General features: G+C 39.1%; 1 protein-coding gene across 2 annotated transcripts in view; it reads left to right on the forward strand.

Moving 5' to 3' along the window:
• Positions 1-21,464, forward strand: part of LOC107557147 (protocadherin-9) — a 285,767-nt gene that overhangs the window by 334 nt on the left and 263,969 nt on the right. For both annotated transcript variants that reach the window (XM_016240481.1, XM_016240482.1), the window contains exons 1-2: positions 1-177; positions 649-3,804. The exon at positions 1-177 is cut by the window's left edge and continues 334 nt beyond it. In XM_016240481.1, the coding sequence (XP_016095967.1) occupies positions 769-3,804 (3,036 nt within the window). In that variant the 5' untranslated portion in view covers positions 1-177; positions 649-768. The remainder of the gene's footprint in view (positions 178-648; positions 3,805-21,464) is intronic.

A 21,464-nucleotide genomic window follows, 5' to 3' on the forward strand; every position in this document is an offset into this window, starting at 1 on the left:
GATTTTTTTCCCCCCACGACTAAAATACTTTCACTGACCTAGTCCTCAAAGCAGTGATCACTACGGATATCCTCATATTATACTGGAGTCAGATTGTTTTTCTGACTGGTCGAAGGGATTTGTCACTATGTGCGCGAATTGGTAACCTCCGTATGAGCGAGCTCGCAGTGAACCGAGGTAAGAAAACGCATGCATGCATACAGCCAAAGGGGTTTGCATGCAGAATTGATGTACTGTCTTGTTTAAAACACTGTCACTTCTGGTGCATAGCTATTTATTCACAATAAAATAATAATTAGATTGAATCCCAAATGCATGGTGTGTAACTTTGAAGGAGATGACATTAGGGACATTTCATGTGAAATGCCTGAGTGCTTGACTGGCTGCATTATTTTACCAAGAGCCTCTGTGTATGCACAGGGAAATGATTACAGTGAAAACCGGGCTGTAGTGGTGGTTAGAATGCATTTGAGAATTATAACTAGAATGCATTGCCACCTTTATTAAGATATACTATAAACCAGACTATAAACACTTTATTACTTGATTTTTAATCACATTGATTTTGATGGACCATTTGTTGGTTCTTTGTCTTGAGTGTTGAGTATTATGGAATTAACTGTAACATTATAATGTTGTGTGTTGTAGGGTCGTGTTTGGCTGCTCTTTATCTACAAATGTTAGGCTCTGTGAAACCTTGGCTCTGACAACACCATATGGAGACAACTGTTTGAATTAAAGCAGCAGGAACACGCGTGAACTGCTGTCATGGATTTAAGGGATTTTTTCTTGTTGGCAACATTAGTTGCTTGTTTCTGGTTAGATCCCACCATAGCCCAAGAGCTCATTTACCCTATTCGAGAAGAGCTACAGGAGAATGTTCTTATTGGAAACATTCCAAAGGACTTGAACATCTCCCATATGAACTCTGCCACCGCGGCTACCAGTAATCTGGTTTACCGGCTTGTGTCGAAAGCAGGTGACACCCCACTACTTAGAGTGATGAGCAATACAGGAGAAATATTTACCACCTCCAACCGTATCGACAGGGAGAAACTCTGTCCAGGCTCCTCTTTTGAAGACAGCGAGTGTTCCTTTGAAATTGAGGTGGTCATTTTGCCCAATGACTATTTCAGATTAATCAAAATTAAAATCATCGTCAAAGACACCAATGACAATGCCCCCATGTTCCCCTCGCCTGTGATCAACATTTCAATTCCGGAAAACACACTCATCAACAGCCGCTTTGCTATTCCCTCTGCCACTGATCCAGATACCGGTCCCAACAGCGTACACAAATACGAGCTGTTGAACGGGCAGAGCGCCTTCGGTTTGGATATTGTGGAGACACCAGAGGGTGAGAAATGGCCTCAGCTTATCGTTCAGCAGAATTTAGATAGAGAACAGAAAGATACTTATGTGATGAAAGTCAAAGTGGAGGATGGGGGGAACCCACAGAAATCCAGCACTGCCATTCTACAGGTGACTGTCACTGATGTTAATGATAACCGGCCTGTCTTCAAAGAAAGTCAAATTGAGGTCCACATCCCAGAAAATTCTCCCGTCGGCACATCTGTAGTTCAGCTGCAAGCCACTGATGCAGACGTGGGTGCCAATGCAGAAATAAAGTACATGTTTGGGGCCCAGGTGTCTCCAGCGACACGGAGACTTTTTTCTCTGAACTCCACCACTGGACTCATAACAGTTCAAAGGCCGCTTGATAGAGAGGAGACCGCCATTCATAAACTCACAGTACTAGCCAGCGATGGAAGCTCGAGTCCAGCAAGAGCCACCATCACTATCAATGTGACTGATGTGAATGACAACGCTCCAAACATTGACCTGAGATACATCATCAGTCCAACTAATGGTACTGTAATGCTTTCTGAAAAAGATCCAATTAACACCAAGATCGCCCTCATTACTGTATCTGACAAAGACACAGACGTCAACGGCAAGGTGATTTGCTTCATTGAAAAAGATGTTCCATTTCACCTCAAAGCAGTTTATGATAACCAGTATTTGTTAGAAACATCTGCACTGCTTGATTATGAAGGAACCAAGGAGTACATCTTCAAGATTGTTGCTTCTGACTCTGGAAAACCTAGTCTGAACCAGACCGCCCTGGTTAGAGTACGGCTGGAGGATGAGAATGACAATCCACCCATTTTCACCCAGCCTGTCATTGAGCTGGCTGTCATGGAGAACAACCAACGTGACATGTTCCTGACAACCATCAGTGCCACAGATGAGGACAGTGGACGGAATGCAGAGATTGTCTACCAGCTTGGACCCAACGCATCATTTTTTGATCTTGACCGCAAAACAGGAGTGCTAACCGCATCCAGGGTGTTTGATAGGGAGGAACAAGAGCGGTTCCTCTTTACGGTCACCGCTAGGGACAATGGCACCAGGGCTCTGCAGAATCAAGCTGCAGTCATAGTGACCATACTGGACGAGAATGACAATAGCCCTAAATTTACACACAACCACTTTCAGTTCTTTGTGTCAGAGAATCTGCCTAAATATAGTACAGTTGGAGTAATCACAGTCACAGATGCAGATGCTGGTGAGAATGCCGTGGTGAGACTCTCAATCCTTAACGATAATGAGAACTTCATCCTTGACCCAGATTCTGGAGTCATAAAGTCCAATGTATCCTTTGACCGAGAGCAGCAAAGCTCCTACACCTTTGACGTCAGAGCTGTGGACAATGGAAGCCCTCCATGTTCGTCAGCTGCCAAGGTGACCATCAATGTCATTGATGTCAATGATAACCCCCCCATCGTCATCTACCCACCATCAAACACCTCTTTCAAACTAGTGCCACTGTCTGCGATTCCGGGATCGGTTGTGGCTGAGGTGTTTGCAGTAGATGGCGATACGGGTATGAATGCAGAGCTCAAGTACACTATTGTGAGTGGCAACACAAGAAGTCTTTTCAGAATTGACCCCGTAACAGGAAACATCACGTTAGAGGAGAAACCCACGGTGGCAGACATTGGCCTCCACAGGCTGGTGGTCAACATCAGTGACCTAGGCTATCCAAAGTCCCTGCACACTCTTGTCCTAGTTTTCCTGTACGTAAACGACACGGTTGGAAATTCCTCATACATACATGACCTCATCCGTCGGACAATGGAAACGCCACTGGATAGGAACATTGGCGAGAGCAGTGAGACTTATCAGAATGTTGACAACCTAAAAACCATCATTGCCATTGTGACAGGCGCTATGGTAGTGATTGTGGTCATCTTCATAACAGTTCTGGTGCGCTGCCGAAACGCCTCACAGTTCAAGGCGGCTCAGAGAAAGAAGCAGGGTACCGAGTGGATGTCACCCAACCAGGAGAACAAGCAAAACAAGAAGAAGAAGCGCAAAAAGAGGAAGTCGCCAAAGAGCTCCCTCTTGAACTTTGTCACCATCGAGGAGAACAAACCCGACGACTCTGCCCACGAACCCATAAACGGAACCATCAGTCTCCCGGCTGAGCTCGAGGAGCCCGGGATTGGACGCTTTGATTGGAATGCCACCCCTACTACCACCTTCAAACCCAGCAGCCCAGACTTGGCCCGGCACTACAAGTCCGCTTCACCCCAGTCGGCCTTCCACCTCAAAGCTGACACTCCGGTGTCTGTGAAAAAGCATCATGTGATACAGGAGCTGCCACTGGACAATACCTTTGTTGGGGGCTGTGACACGCTTTCCAAACGTTCCTCCACCAGCTCTGATCACTTCAGTGCCTCAGAATGCAGTTCACAAGGAGGCTTCAAGTCAAAGGGGGCACCTTTGCACACCAGACAGGTAAAAGAACACTTTTACTGGTCTATAAGTACTGCTTATAACTGCCCTGCTCAGTACTGAAGTGCCTGTGGTAGCTAACTTGCTCTGAGTGATACATCTGTCATGCACTATGTAAAATGTAGAATTCAAAAAAGCCCCCCATAGATGTTCTTATATAATGACCAAAAAAGTTGTAAATATTGTGTGTTTTATATGAAACTAGCAGACCCAGGCAAATTACTATTGTCATCATCTTACCACATGCATTTCTGTGTTTTTTTTTTATTTATTTATTTATAAACCTCTGCTTGAAACAAGTGCTGGATAAGCAGTTGGTTTAATGGGTGAGGTTCAAAAAGAATCCAACTTCTCTTATGAATCCTAAGAGGCTAGATTCAGTTTAATTTCACTGCTCTGTCATGGTTCAAAGATGCAATGTTCTGAGAGTTTGTGAAAGAAACATTTTTTTCTCGCCTGTCTACTTCGATCACCATTTTCTCATTTCGACACCCAAACTCTTTTATGGAAGAAATTAATTTGAATCTAGGCATTATCAAACAAATCATCACTTGTATGAGTAACCACTCAAGTTCAATCTTGTTCTTATTTGTCTGCATTTGTTAATTAGCATTCTCTATGATACCAGTTTCTTAATTAATCTTGAACTGCAGTTAATCTACTAATAGAGAAAATGTGCGCACACAAAATTAAACATTATCTCCTGGTTCATTAAATCTAATGGTATCCAAATACTAAACCAATAAACTGTCTCAGACATTTAGTATAGAACTGTGTTCTCTTTCGGTAGCTGTACATAGTTCTCAAAGACAATTCTACTGTATAAAGTGCTCAAAATCACAAAAGTGAGTTGCACAGCATCTCGTAGTATGAAACCCAGATGATGAGAGAGAGTTGAGAGAGGGTGAGTAAAAGGGAGGGAGGGGAATATTACCTTTAGGTGGCACTGTTGTTCTGTATGGCATATTCTGGCTATGGGCCAACATGCAGTGTGTGTCTGTAATGCATGGGGAAGAAGTGGGGAGCAGTCACTCGTTCTCTCTCTGTTTCTCTCTCTCTCTCATTCACTCTCTTTATCTCTCTCTCACTCACTTTTCGTCTCTCTCTGTCTCCTTGCCTTTCCCTTGCCCTTTTGTCTGTGTGTGTGTGTGTGTGTATGGGAGCATTTCTCTCAGTAAACAGCTCATGTCTAATGATAGACTGAATACACAACAGATCGGTAATGCCTGTTAGAGATGTATAAGATAAGGTCTGACCGTTGGAGAACAAACACATACACACTTGTTTACTTTTTGTTACTTTATTTATGAATGTTTTTTAAGTTGTTCATGGATGTTTTTTTCACAGTTGAAGACAGAATTTTGTGCGTTTATGTAAGTATTTATTTTTTATTTAAATGTTCATGAATTAATTTAGTTTTTCTTATTAATGAATGTTTTCTCAGTTGAGGATATTATAAGTTCACTTCTGAGGAGAGTTTTTTTAAAAACTTTATTTATGAAGTTTTTTTTTTTTTTTAGTTCACTTATGGGCGTTTTCCAACTTCTGGCAAAGTGTAGCTACAGTAAGTAAACACACACAAGTCTGCATATTTCCAGATTGAGTGTGTGGAGGATCATTTATAATTTCCTTAAGCGTGAAAGCTGTACAAACAATAGCTTGTCTAATATTGTTTTCCGGGCGGATGCGAGTCTGGAAGATGGGGTCGTCTGGGTTAGCTTGCTCTTGTGTGGGTGGTCCAGATCGCGGACATGCATCGGGGTAGGCCACACAGGATATGACCCTTCTATAGGTTACACTGCAACTCATCCCATTCCTCTTCCAAATGAAAACATCAAACGAGTGTGATGAATGCATTGAAGCATTCAGGTTTTTCAATGAGATTTTGGATATGCACAGCAATTCTTTGCAATTCTCTTTCCTTCTCCCTGTCTAAGATTTGCATTGTAGGGAGAAAGAAAGGCGCACACCAATGTAGAACGACAGATTACATAATGAACTGCAATCCAGGCCAAGAGAGCGGCCTCTGCAGCTATACTGTCCTATTGGGAACCATGCTGTCGTGCTGTACATGCCTTAACAAATGACTCAGTGACCCAAAACAATAGCCGCCACTGTAAGTGCAAAGACAGATGCCTGTCAACGCCGTAGATGGATTGTACCACTGTGAAATGCACTGTTCGCTCAGTCCAGAGGGGTCTGTGTTTGAACAGGGGTTGCCCTTTGTGTCTCTGTCTCAATCCTTTAAAGGCCATTGACTGTGCACTTCCTCTCTAAAGCTCATAGATACTGGGGCAGCCTCCATGCAGAGCTAGTTAGCATAGCTAGAGGCACATCAGTGGCAAGCTTATTATGGCACCCAAAACCTCTGCTGACAGCCATAGGGCAATTAACACTTGGCCTTTCTGTTCACCGACTGAACTGAAGCAGTGCAAACAACAATAAGCACATGCAAACTTGCCTGATAGTTAAGGGTGCAGCAAACATGACCATTTTCGTTCTGCTTGGCCGCAGTGCAATGAAAAAAAAATGTAGGTGGCTGTGTAAATCTACTTTACTCACCCACATGTCATTCCTTTATACATTTCTTCTGTGGAACACAAAAGGAGAAAAGTCAACTGGGTACAATGTTTTTTTGTTTTTTTTTGCATCCCAACATTTTTCTAAATGTCTTCTTTTATGCACCACAGAAGAAAGAAAGTCATACAGGTTTGGAACGACTTGATGGTGAGTAAATGATGACAGATTTTTTCATTTTGGAGACAACTGTCCCTTTAAGACTAAGCAGAGGCATTAGTTGCATGAGCGATTCATTGGGTCAACGTTTTTTTTCAAAGCAAACTTGCATTGCATTCAAAACTTACAATTTGTCAGTATATGCATTCCCTCAAAAACTCATGACCTTGCTAGTGCCATGCCCTACTCTTTAAGCCATAGAGACTTGTCAAGTCACATAATTACTAGTCTTGAGCCAAAATAATGAATAAGTGCAATAATATGTTCTCTCGAGTTTCCAATCGTTTCTATGCAGCTTCTGATGATATGTATTGTTGGAAAATTTCCACTGTGCATCCAGGAATCAATGTTATATCATGCCTTGCCCATTTCTCTGTCACTTTACTATGTTTTTTCAGAGTGAAATTCAATAATATAACAGATACAAAATCGCCCACCTTCCAAATAACTCATTGATGAACAGCATTAACTGCAAAATAATCTGAGTAGGCCATTTACTTCTCATTTGTAGTTTTTTATTTTATTGCATGGGGCAAACACACACGCACACATCATGGTTCAATAGCTTCTCAGGATGGAGGCGCATTAAAAAGTCTATTACGAAGTGCATGGAACATTTAGGTTATTGATTAAGCGTGCATGCATAGTGTGGAAGACTCTGCTCTGTGGGAAAACTCCTCAACAAGCCAGATTAATAAACTCAGTTGGAGAAATTAAACTGGGAAGTGACTGCTCATAGCAAACCAAACTCATACAAGCATTTATAAGAGCATTTACGTTGCGTATAAGAACGTAGAGTTTCTGCTCATACTCATACTTTCTCAGATTTCACATTAAGAAATTCACTTACATCACGTCAATCAGATTCAAATTTCTTATCAGATTTTTTTCCCATAAATATAGATTCTTAGAAAGCCTCATTCATATGTATAGGAGCCCTGAGCTCTACCGGTGAGTGCTAGCATTAATGACTTGCAATTATTCCAAAGTGATGCGGTTATTCCATTTGGTTTAGGAAGCAATCAGACCCGTGAGATTCCGTGGGACTGTTTTTAGAGACCAGATGATTGTCTCATGCACTGTTTCCTCTGTTGTCGAGCTTTCCTCTAATCTGGCAAAGCAGAGCACAGTCAAGTCTTTCCCACTGTCACATAATAGAAGGAATCTGTACTCATCGCCTTTCCCGAGAGTCTCAATGAGTTAAGACAAAACCAAAATGGAACAAAAGTGTCTGGTTGCTGACTTGAATTGCAACATTGAATTTTAAGAGATTACACATGCATCAGGCTTGCGTTCCACCATATATGAGCTAGACAAAGGTTACTAGCGAGGGCACGGAGCGAATAATATGTGGAATGAAGAGATGTGTGTGTGTGTGTGTTCAAGCCTCTCTCGAGTGGCTTTATGCTTCAATGAATGGACATCCTAATGCAAACAGTAGAGACTCGAGACGGTACGGGGGAAGGCGGTAATAGACTCTGCATTGTGATGGTGAAGGGCCGGGAGGGAGTAGTTCTTTCTCCACAGGTTCATTTGCCACATTAATAAGGGATTAGCATGGATGGGGCTCCCAGGATCAGGGCCTGAAGTTTGAGAAGATTAATGGACTGTGACATTATTGCACCTGAGGGGGATGTCTGTTGCGATATCTGGCGCGTTGAGCTGATGGAGGGGCTCCGTTGGGCCAGAGAAAGAAATTTAGTCGGGGTACAGCACTTGCGGCTGCTTGCTGCCTCTCATTGTCTTGCATAAAGAGCCTCTGCAATTCATTATCACGTGTTGTTGGGCTCCTCTTTGACTAGTTTACGGGAGCCTAGATTAAAAATTATGTAACTGGACTGGCGCAGTGTTATGTTATTAAATAAACATTCTGTCATCATTTACTCACCCTTGTGTCGCTCCAAACCTGTAGAACTCAATAGACAGCATTTTTTTAGTCCACAGAGTGAAAGTCAGTGGGGTCCAAAAGTGACTTTCATTTCAAGGACAATAGGAGAAAGAAAATCATGCAAGTTAAGAAAGACATGAAGATGAGTAAATGATGACAGAATGTTTATTTTTGGGTGAACTAACCTTTTTAAAAGCAGTTGTGGATGAACGAGACATGCATTTTCTCTTTTTCCGTCTTCAATGCACCAATTTTACACAATACACTGGCACCACAGAGTAACATTCATCTGAACCCCAAGGTCGGGTTTGTCCCAAATGTGCACGTTAGAAACCAAAAAATTGTCTTTGGAAAGATTCCTAATTCTCCAATCCATTTTATACACAAGCCTCTCTGAATTCAAGGGTCAGTCCCTTCATTTCAGCCCAAATGGCAATGGCTTACAATTCTGAAATTTACACGGCTGTCTGTTTCTCATACATAATCCAGTCTACCTCAAGCGCAGTTTGTCAAATCCCCAGTGGAAGCAAGAAGGCTTATCTTTCAAACAGACCGTTGATTGTGCACGTTCTGGACCTAACGCTGATGTGAAAACTTCCCCGTTTTGTCCCTGAGAGGCTCAGCCTCTGAAGTTCAAGTTGAACTCACTCGGTCTAAAGTACTTTGCAGTTATAGCCCTTGTTGGGGCCAAACTGTCAAACTGCTTTTGATAGGGTGCTGATGGAAGACAGGTGATGCAAGAATTGAATGTTGCCTCAGGATGCCCGTTGCAAAGCCTGTGTGAAACTCCTAAATACAGAGAACAAACTGTAAGTTTGAGGTAGGGTTGAAGGCACCCCACTTGGGTGCTAGCAGAACTTTTTAGCAAGCTCAATACGTTTACGCTGTACATTGACGCAGTTGTTTAGAATGTGCTGCTGGTAGAACTTCAAGCAAGTCCTCCCTCTCCTGCACAGACAGAATACAGAGATGCTTAGATAATTCTGCTATGCTAGAGTTTGTATTTATTCATTACCCAAACTAGCACAGACCATTGGGAAATTACCAGGATTTTCAAGATTTTCAGATTGATGTTGGCTTTTCATGATCATCATACAACTACTCTCATGGCTGTCGAGTAAATGTGATTAAAATATACTTCAGTGGCCTCAAAACGGATTTGGACATTCATTCCACACTTAAAAAGACATGAATTTAATTTCACAAAATATCACAGTGGCACCTACAATGATACAAATAAAGCTAGACCTTTTTCGTACTCATTTCTTACCCATGTTTGCAAAGACTTTTAACCTTAGTGGATGTATGAAGAACTTCCCCTGACTTCCACACAGTTTAACCACAGGTAGAACATGAATGTGAAACACCAGAAAGTGTCTACATATTCCACAGAATCTAAAATAAATGCCACTCAGTTTGACATTTAGACATTTTAAGCAAGGTTTGAGTGTCTAAATATGTTTCAGGACCATGGCTATATACCAAGTAGGTTTCGGTCTGGATGTTTGAAAAATGTTTTAGTTTTATTTGTAAAGTCAAAAGGAGAGAAAGAGATAACATATTCAAAAGATGGATGTTCAAATGTGTTTAGCTGTGTTGTTTCCCCTGCCAGCTCTCTGGCAGCTCATTTGCTGAAGTCACAAGCAAAAGTCAGCACCATTCATCATAATTTCATTTCATAAAGCAAACTGATTGATAAGAGATGGCTCCCGGATCCGCTCTGTGATCTCTGACAGGCTACATGACTACAACTCTGCCTTTCACTCCTTCTGATTTTTATTTCCATATTTTTCTTTCATTCTCATACACATATTAACATTGATCGGCATTGCATGATTCCTAATTATATATAACAAAGAATATGAACAAATTATTAAACCCTATCATGATAACACCAGACGTCTCTGCTTATTTCATCTAATGGTGTCTACATTCTGCAATTTTTAATACATTTGGGTAACGACTCACACAATATGAAATGGCCAAAGTAGATACGGTGGAAGAAAATGTTTCTTGATAAACTGATTGATAAGAGATGGCTCCCGGATCCGCTCTGTGATCTCTGACAGGCTACATGACTACAACTCTGCCTTTCACTCCTTCTGATTTTTATTTCCATATTTTTCTTTCATTCTCATACACATATTAACATTGATCAGCATTGCATGATTCCTAATTATATATAACAAAGAATATGAACAAATTATTAAACCCTATCATGATAACACCAGACGTCTCTGCTTATTTCATCTAATGGTGTCTACATTCTGTAATTTTTAATACATTTGGGTAACGACTCACACAATATGAAATGGCCAAAGTAGATACGGTGGAAGAAAATGTTTCTTGACTAGTTTGTGATGTTCTGGACACCTTTTCATTTTTGTCCATATGTTTTCACACTGTTTCAAATGCTCACCTGAGTTACAGTAGGGGTTCATCTTATGTGCACCTGTTCATCTCAACATTTTTGGGACAGAAGACACACGCCCCACATGAACACCACTGTACACTCTTAACAGTAAAGGTTCCTGCTTGAGCCATGAATGGGTTTAGATCCTGATGCCATAGAGCAAGTTTCTTCTGAGTTTCTCAAATAAAACCACCAATGTATTGCAATGTAACCCAGAAACCATTACTTTGATCTGAAGAACCTGTAAGGTAACATCAAGAACGTTTCTAATCTCCAAAGAGCAATACAGCCAACTCAAGAACCCCATACAGGGGGAAAGCAATGATAAGAAGAACCACTGAAGAACCTTTATTTTTGAGAGAGTACTGTGACCATCCCTAAGTGCTCTTTCTCTGACACAGTGACATCAATATGACACAATGATCCCTGTAGGGCCTTTCCAAAGATTGAAAGATTCAATTCAATTCAATTTCCAAAGATTCCACATCCTGTCAGATTACAGCGCCTCCCCTTTCTTCAGATTAATAGCTTTGATTACCATAATCTGTAGTGAACTTCTCCTGTTCCACCCCTTCCACTGCAGCCGCCGTAATTTATAATGTACATAAAATATGTTTTATGTAAATTGACCTCCTGGTAATCTTGCTTAATGTGCTGTGTTATTCTATAATGGACTGTTATGATTTTGTTTCTGCATATTTTTTCTTTCGCTTGTTATAATTGTACTTCCCCACTGCAATCTGTATGCAGCTCAAGTAATCCTTGATGACTATTAATATTACGATTTTGTTTTTGTTTTCTGCTGAGCATTGTTTGAACGGTGATATTTGATATTTTTAATTTCATAATAAATGTTGAAAAGTGATTTATTTTTTCCTTTCTGGTTTTTAGTCCACTGATTTTGACACTGTTAAACTTTGCACTTTGAGCGTTAATCAGGTTTTACTGCAGATAAATGTACACGTCATTATTCACTCAATGCAATGCTTTCATCATGCTGATCTAAGGTTTATCTCAAATATAGATACTAAGCATGCACACTGTTAAAATCACTTCTGCACTGTGATTGAAGTTAGCTTATAAAGCACAGCTTGCTTAAACCTGTTGGCATAGCTCAAAGTAGGAGTAAGTCTATTAAAATTAGACCAATAATGAAGTATATCAAGTAAACAAGACAGAAAAAGCAAGTTTTGTTGTACCCGATTGAAAGTAGCAAAATTCAAGCAAACCAATGATTAACACAACTGAACATATTTGATAAAGGGGATTTTGTAACTAGCATTTTGCACAGACTTTCAATTATAAATCAGTAAGTGCATTGCAACGTAAGTTCTACTGAACTGCACATTGATGGATATAAAGATCTGAAGTGATGTATCACTTTGCAAGCCGGTGTAGCATAGAAAAACCCATATTACAAATATGTTGCCTCTAGCTTTATAACAGCAGGATTGTGAACTGTTTAAAATGTGTCTGTGCGATATGAAAGGACAGAAGATACCCTGAAGCTCTTTGCTAGGTTTGAAATTTCAACGATTTAAGATACTGAAAAAATTAGTTAAAAAAGTTAATGAAGGTATGGTAAAAAATATATTAATAGAGTAAAACGGAAAGAGACTGGACACATACTTTAACATTCCTGCCTTTGTCGGACATTTACATTGCTCACATTCAAGCTACACATTTGTTCATGCATTTCCTGGGAATTGAACCCATGACCTTGGCTGTTAGCGCCATGCATTTCTGTTTTAAACACTGCAGGCCTTTATATCAGAATGAATGAACACGATTTTCTATATTGACACATTTCCTACTGAAATGGCAAGTTTCATGAACCATGATTTGCTACTTACCGTTTTATTGCTAGTTGCATGCAGGTGGTGTTATGGGGGACATTCTAGTCCATGACAGATTTTTATTGGACAAACATTTCAATGTCTCTCAACAATTCAACAGTATTTTGGTCCATTGTTCTGTAATATTACATCGTACTATTGTACGTTTTGTCATTTGTATTTTGTAATACTTTAAAAGAGCATTGCATACAGCAATAAAACCTAACTCTATACAAGGTAAAATAAAATTAAATATGGGTTCATTTGCTATATATATATATATATATATATATATATATATATATATATATATATATATATATATATATATATATATATATATTCATAGACTATGCTATTGCAATCATTTTGCATAATTTTGAGCTTATGCAGCTCATAATAATATTAATACATTTGAATGCTCGAGTTTAAGGACTTTTTTGTACAAACTGTACTTGATGTCCTACATATATGGATCAGGTCTGTTGAAGTTCAGCTTCATCATGATGACCTCAAAGCTAACAGACATGGACTAACTGTAGGTTTAGATGCCAGGAACCGATTCTTATTTAGAATCGTGTCCATTTAAAAAAAATGTATGATGTTCAGTTCCGTTACTCTGATTCCCAAATGAATGGTTCTTTTTAGTGATTCAAAAACATACAGCAGAAACAGTTGAATCAGATTCCTGAACGTATAATTATGATCTGGTTCTTTTTAGTGAATCAACAACATACAGTGCAAACATCAAAGTCTGATTCCAGAATGAATGACTTTAATGAATCGGTTCAAAAATATACAGCACAATTAGGGTGGTCCGATTCCTGAACAAATGACTCAACTGAGTCAGTTCTTTTTGACGGATCAAACACATATAGATACTTAAATCAGTTACTGACTGGTTGTTCATATGTCGATTTGTAGTTAAAGATTCACATGATGAGTTCTGCTTGCATTTGACCATCTGCTAAAATAATAGCAATCAGCCTAAAAATGTGCTGGTATAAAACAAGAACAGCTGTAAACAATGTATACAATTTGTGAATTGTATAAAAAAATTTTTCAAATAGTCTCGAAGGCATATTTAGCATCAAGAACATGCTTACCAATGAGATTAGTGGTAATACAACATCAACAGCTGACTGCACACACCTATAAAGACATTTCTACCTTTCTGCCTAAGCTTTCCCTCTATGGCCCCTTTAATTTGATAGGTTTACACTCCACAACAGGAGTAAATCACTTTAATAATATAAGAACCAAAATAGATTAGAGTTGAATATGGTCTGATGCTTCGTAGCAGTTGTTTGGTTGAGAACTGGCGTCTAAGCGCTGCATAAAGGCATGCTGAATGAATGGGTGTATTTCAAAGTGCCGAGCAAACACATCCACAGCTTAAACTCCTTCTTTAATCCCGTCATTTTTTGGAGCGTGGCCTCCGTTGGCGGGCTGATGACTTGATGAGCTCTCACTGGGGTTGAATACCAGGAGATAAATAAATACACAAACAAATCTTTGAAGGCTAGGGTTAGGGTAATCCCATCAGCGCTGTCCTTTATGGTGGACAGCAGAATCCGGTATGTCCGGTAAGCGCTCCACACATCCTGTTCTAACATTATATCTAAATATAATGTGGGGCGGTATAAATATTTAGAGCAGGATTGGTTCAGGAATAGTTCATTGGTCTGTGTGGGCTTCCAGGGCTCGTTCGTCCCAGCTGTTGCTTTGACAAGCAGCTGAGGGAGGAAAACTAATTACTATGATAGTGTCAGCGTTAGGTAAACCAGCTGGGACATAAACTCACATTAGTGACGTCCCCGAGGCATCCAAATGGTGTCATGACTTCCACATGTGCGCTGGAGAAAAAGCAAATTGCAAAAAATGATGCTATTTTTCAATCGTTATTAAAATTGTGGACACTTTATCCGTTGCATCGCATCATGCTGTCTTTTCCAACATCATTTGGCACTAGCTTTGGATTTTCAAAATGCCATGTTTAGTTACAAAATATTTCTATATACTGAAAAAATAAAATGGTATAAGATTCACAAATTTACTTTAAAACGGTTTTCGGACCCAGTTTATATTAAGTGTCTTAAACTACTATGTACCTATATTTAAATAAATCGTTAATCATACCTTCTTGAAATTATATCTGTAATTCGTTTCTGTAGTTACAGTTTTAATCACACTGTTAACCCTACCCCTACACCTTAAACTACCCTTAACTTAACCAGTCCACCAAACTTGGCCCTAACCTTAATGTTATCCCACCTCAGTAGCAGCAAAAGTGATCTGGATTGCGTTGTATTTTACAGTATGTGTACTTACCTGATCTTACAGTGTACTTACACTCTAAAACATGCTGGGTTGTTTTAACCCAATGTTGGGTCAAATATGGACTAACCCAACTGTTGGGTTAAATTTTGGTTACATTTTTAAATTAGCTTTTTAACCCAACAGTTGGGTTAGTCTATATTTGACCCAACATTGGGTTGAAACAACCCAGCATTTTTTAGAGTGTACCTAAGAAAATACTGGATAATATAAGGTAACTAGTGTTAGGTTTAGAGGTAGTTTCAGGGTTAGTACCTAGTTATTACCCAGTTATTGTTATTACTGTAACAAGTACATAGTATGTACATGCAGAACAGGACTGTAAAATAAAGTGCTACCATGACCTGCAATACAACACGTTCACAGTAAGGTACATCATAGCAATATTTTTTTTGTGTGTTAGTTCAAGGTACTTAAAGACACCTAATATAAAGTGGGATCCGATGTTCTATTAGAAATTGCTAATACATTTCACAAAAATGTAAAATGAAACATTGACAAGTCTCACGACTGGGCCGAGAGAGGTAATGCACTGAAGTGGCCTACTAACTCTGCCAGCGCGGAGAAAATAACCCGGCTGATTGCCGGGACTCTTGATTGTGCAGAGCTGGACGGTAGGCAACAGCTTCGGACTGTGATGCTGATTTACTTCCTGAAGGGACACGGATGACGGAACAGGTGCTGGAGTGTAAATATACATGTAGATCACCTTTTGATTGTAATGACACAGTAGGTGCCAAAAGCTCCAGGCCAGCCGTTTTTCTTTTATTCTTCATTTGCTGATTGTCTGAGCCACTGTTTACTTTTAGCCTGCATGAATTGTAAAATCAAAAGCTAATTCTATTTTTTTTTTGATAAGTGCATGCAATGTTTCTTCAACTATGAGTACTTTTGGCCCTGTGTGCTTTTAAAACACTTCACACTCTCACTATAGTTTATTTATTTCCCCACCAACAATATCTAATTCTGAATTCTGTATTGTTTTTTCATTTCTGGTTTGATATTGCAAGCGTCTTTGTCTTGCTATAAATAGAATTTAATGCTAATTTAAAAAAAAACAATTGACAGAATTATAGCTTGAAACGTTCTGTTCTTGTTCTTTATTTTCTTCACACCTCACGTCTCCAATTTCATCAGAAGCTCTTCACTGTCACCGTTGTCGTCTTAGTAAACAAGCACACTAACATCTGAGAAAACTTTGTTTTTATACAAATTTTCGGTTGTCGCAATCCCACTTGTTGGAAATGACATTTTTCGATATAATGGCAGATTATTTTGTCTTGCTAAGATTAATTTCATTGCGAGCATTTCATGTAAATAAACACAATTAAATAATACTTCCACAATTTTACAACATTTACATTTAGCAAGGTATACATTTCATCAGTTTCGCCCCAAAATGAAAAAAAATAAATGTCTTCATTTTCTCAGATCTTTCTTCAAGAAAATATATTTTACAGAATTTGGTAACCAAACAGTTGATAGCCATTGATTTACATAGTATTCATTTATTTATTTTACCATACAATGGAAGTCAATGGCTACCGTCAGCTATTTGGTTACCAACATTCTTCAAAATATCTTCTTTTGAGCTCAGCAGCTGAATGAAATTCATACATGTTTGGAACAACTTGAGTATGAGTAAATGATGACATAATTACCATCTCTGGGTGAATGCATCTCTTTAATGAATTCACTAGGAATTGAACCAACAACCTTTATGTTGTTTACACCATGCTCTGTTTGAGCTACAGGTTTATTCCATGTTTACTTCACTTCTTATATGGTATATTATTTCAAACATGCTCTTTGCTTTTTATGTAACTTTATTAGGGACAATTGTTGGTTGAAATGACACCACAACAGGAATAATTTGAGGTAGCCAATTAAATGTATAGGCTACACATAACTAATGGCCTAATGCAGTGGCCTAATGGTTAGAGAGTCGGACTCGTAACCCAAAGGTTGCGGGGTTTGAGTCTCGTACCGACAGGGATTGTAGGTGGAGGGAGTGAATGTACAGCGCTCTCTTCCACCTTCAATACCATGAATGAGGTGCCCCGGACCCCCAACTGCTCCCCGGGTGCCGCAGCATAAATGGCTGCCCACTGCTCCGGGTGTGTGTTCACAGTGTGTGTGTGTTCACTGCTGTGTGTGTGCACTTAGGATGGGTTAAATGCAGAGCACTAATTCAGAGTATGGGTAACCATACTTGGCCAAATGTCACGTCACTTTTAAAAAAAATATATATGTTATTTCACTGTTTGTACTCAAGTTTTACTAAATAGATTTTTAAAACAGATAGTTTTAATAAAAACAACCCCCTGGAACATAAAAGTGCCCCATTGATCAATAAACTCTCATAAACCGTTGCTGGCAAAATGTAACAGGAAAGCTATTCAAAACTGAAAGGGAAAAATAAATTCGACTTCAAAAGAGGTTATTGATGGGTTGAAAGCTACACGGGCGTGTGTGTTTAGTTGTCGAATCCGTTCAAAGTATGGATTGTGGATGAGTATTGAATCAAGGCTTTATCCAGGCGATGGAACCTTGGCGCTCTTGTCGGGATTCTCAGTGTTTGCTTGAACAATGTGAGAACACATAAGAGCTACGATCAATCTGTCAGCGAATAAGCTGTCACAGAGGTGCTGCGCCGAGGGATATTTAACGCAAACATAAAACACGCCGTGTCTGTTGTTTTTATCCTCGAGGGATTGTGAAATGGCAGGGTTTTTAAAAGCACACACGGACACGTGCCTCACTGCTGCACGAGTGCGTCCTTCTCTGCTCAACCCACCACGTGAACTTTGTATTGCGTTGCAGGAAAATAATAATAATATGTGTGGAAATGTCATTCAGGCAGGTGGCTAGTCACTTCTTATCGCAGCTCCATTACATGCAAAGTTGTAAAACATTTGGCTCCCTTATTTAGATGATGCGATACCATCCAGGCGAAGAGCTGAATTAGCAAAAGAGGTTAAAATTGTATTCCACTATCTCGCCACAAACATAGACAGCACCCTCGTCTCTGCCCGCCGTCAAGCCGATAATGCTCCTGATAAATTACATGGACACCTGGATTTATTTCCTCTGCTATCACTCGCTTTATTTATTTATTTCCGTGACCTTTCGTTTACAACCCTTACGTGCTTCTCGATTTCACCTCACCATCTACACGCTGCCGCGCTCAGTGATTCCTGAGCCAAAAATACCAGTATTGCCGTAGTTTCTCATTTCTTTCTTTCTTTTTTTTCCCCTTGGCTTTTTAACACACTAATGTGCTGGACAGATGGCAGCACACTATGGTTAATACTGTTCCTATTAAGTCATGTGCTCATAGTAAAGATAAGGGCGGCACTACTGGTCACACTTTTCCTGTATTCAGGCGCACTAATTTGGTTGCTTGGCAGTAGTAACGCTGATATAATCTGCAGCTTTTTCCTTGTAATAAAGATTCCATACTCCCTTGTATTGGGGTGGGCAGTATGATCCATTTCATATACCACGGTAGCATATATCACAATATAGTTGTTTTTACTAGTAATGCAGCAGTTAGGGCTGATATAGACTATTCAACAAACCGAGTGATAATGCCTATTTTTCTCTATTCAAGTCAATCAAGATTTCTGCTGAAAGATTATGAAAAAAATATAATTGATAATCATTTTATTTTCTTTGCATGCATTAAAATACATGGCTTTATAACACACTGTATTGCTGCATTTTATCTATTCAGGTTGAAAATGAAATATCATTATATATTTATATATTATATATTTATTAATACTTAACATTCATATTTTGTATTTTTATAATTAGCGTAAATATATGTGTATGTGTGTTTAGTATTATGTGTTAAATATATATATCAATACATAATGACATTTGTTTAAATAAATATATAACAAAAACAAATCAACATTAATATATCTTAACATTAACATTAATGTATTTTAAAAGTATATGTGTGTGGAGTAATAATAATAATATATATTATAATATTACATATCTATTAATACTTAACATGAACATTTTCAAATACATATACGTATAAAACAACAACAAAATAACATTAATATATCTTGACATTAATATTTCTGTATTTTTAAAGTATATACCTATGTGGGTGTAATAATAATATTAATAATAATACAAAATTTGACATCTATTAATACTTAACATTAACATTTTCAAATACATATATGTAAAAAAAAAAAATCAACATTAATATATCTTGACATTAATATATCTGTATTTTTAAACTACATACAAACATGCAAACAAACATATATATATATATAACATAAATTCAAAATAAAAAATATAGTATAAAAATGTGTTCATAGAATGTTAAAGTACTGATAAGTACTGATGTGCAATTATTAATCATTTGCACAATGAAAGAAAAATAAATGTTTACTAAGTAACCGACACCTGACCCATTCCCTTTCAACACACACACACGCTGCCTTCAGCTCTAAAACATGTGTATCTCCCATGACCCCATTTCACCATCATTTCTAACTCTGCTGATGGGTTGAATCAGTGTCTTCGATGTCTCCAAGACATCCGCCCCAAATATCAGTGACTGGATACATTATAACCCTCACCCAGAGCCCCTTATCAGAGCTGTCTGCATCCCCGGGGCATCACAATCCGGGGTTCCTTGCTGAAGCGTTAAAAGGTTACAGCAGGGGTGACGTCTGATGCACGCGGCTCCAACAAACGACCGCTTCTTCTCTTGCCCCAAACCCCCTCCTCGATATCAAACAGTGCCTGCGTTGTTCTCATATCTGAGGTGATGACCTTCCAGGCCCTCCGGACTTAAAAATATCCCGAGCTCTTCAGAGGAAGCTCGACTATAGGAGATGTGGAAGGGATGTGGATGCGACGCGATGCGTAAAGCCGCGGCAACCCCTGACGCATATCAAAGAGCCGGGCACGCTTTCATCCTGTATTCGGCTCACATTCACGCTACTGAAAGTGACCCTGTGTCACAGTTTTCTACACTGACAAAACAACAGCCTTATACTGGACTGCCCCCACACTGAGCGCATTCATTTTTAAATGAGTCTCTCGCAGCAGAAGAACATACAACGCTTTCCGTGCTTCCAGAATTATGGATGAAAATGGAAACCCTTTCATTCATAGAGATTTCATACAGATTGGCATTGAAAAAAACATGCCAAACTGGATTTTTGGATTGATTATAACTGTGAACATTATATTAATTACAGGCTACGTTTGGTTTTACATAGATTTGGATGAAAAATCACCATAGATCTGCTTAAAATAATCATCTTAAAGGTCAGTCGCTGTCCCAATGTGGGATTGTTTATGTCGGCACTCCTCGTTGGGAAAGGCTGTAATATCTGAGATTGATTGGATTATGTCTGCATGATTTGTATGCCTCTCTCGGTATGAGACAGGACCTGTATTAAGACCACCCTGCAGCTACCGCACGGTTTGTGGACTTGATGGTCTGTAAACAGCCTGTCTCTGGGTTTTTATTAAACTCTTCCACATAGAAAGCATCACCGCCACCTCCTCCTCTATATTTCCATTTCAAGGCACCCCTCACTCATTGCTGACTGAATCAAAATGAAGCTGGGAAAATTACTCTGAGCTCTGGATGTCTGACCATGTCACATCAAGTTCTGTCGGAGGAGCTCTTGTCAGTTTCAATAGGGCTTGGTGCTTGTGAATTGCATTAGGGCTCTTGGAACCGATAAATGCTTGGACATCTTCCTTATAATGTCAGGAATTTCAATATTTGTATTTTCCTTCAAGCTCTTTCGTGACAGTTAGCCCTGAGGTACTTTCAATGGGTTAGTTCAGTTTTAAATGAAAATTCTGCAAACATTTGTTCACTTTCTTGATGCTTCAAAACCATTCTTTGTGGAACAGAACAACACAATATATTGCAAAACATCCAGAGTGCTCTTTTTCATAACATTGAGCTCTAAACAATCTCCTTCTGTCTTCCACAAAATAAAGAAAGTCATAGAACAACAAGGGTAAATGAGGACAAAGAAGACATACAATTAATTTTTAGGTGAACTGTTCCTTTAAGATTTCTTCTCAGCCTCTTTTAGCAATATTGCCCCTGTACGGGATGTTGAAGAATAAAATGTAATCTTTCAAGACTAATACACACAAAATCAGATGTGAAATAGCAGGTGAGGTACATAAATTCACCATCAATTCTTATTTGTGTAATGATGCAGTGCAAGTCTGTATTTAATTTTCCAATTCTTGAGCCGTAGCACCTGCCTCCTTTTATTTTCACAGAGGAGTCGCCTTGAAGAGCCACTAATATCAAACACAAACAATCAATCTCAGGCAATCCTGAGCAGCACTAATGGAGAAGAGCAGAATATTAATTATTGCGATGGAACGCGAAAAAACTAAAGCGGCTGCCACGGTGATGTAGCTCAGCTAATTTATGTGTGTT

The sequence above is a fragment of the Sinocyclocheilus grahami genome, unplaced genomic scaffold, assembly GCF_001515645.1.
Source record: "Sinocyclocheilus grahami isolate Dianchi unplaced genomic scaffold, SAMN03320097.WGS_v1.1 scaffold590.1, whole genome shotgun sequence".
Taxonomy (NCBI): Eukaryota; Metazoa; Chordata; class Actinopteri; order Cypriniformes; family Cyprinidae; genus Sinocyclocheilus; species Sinocyclocheilus grahami.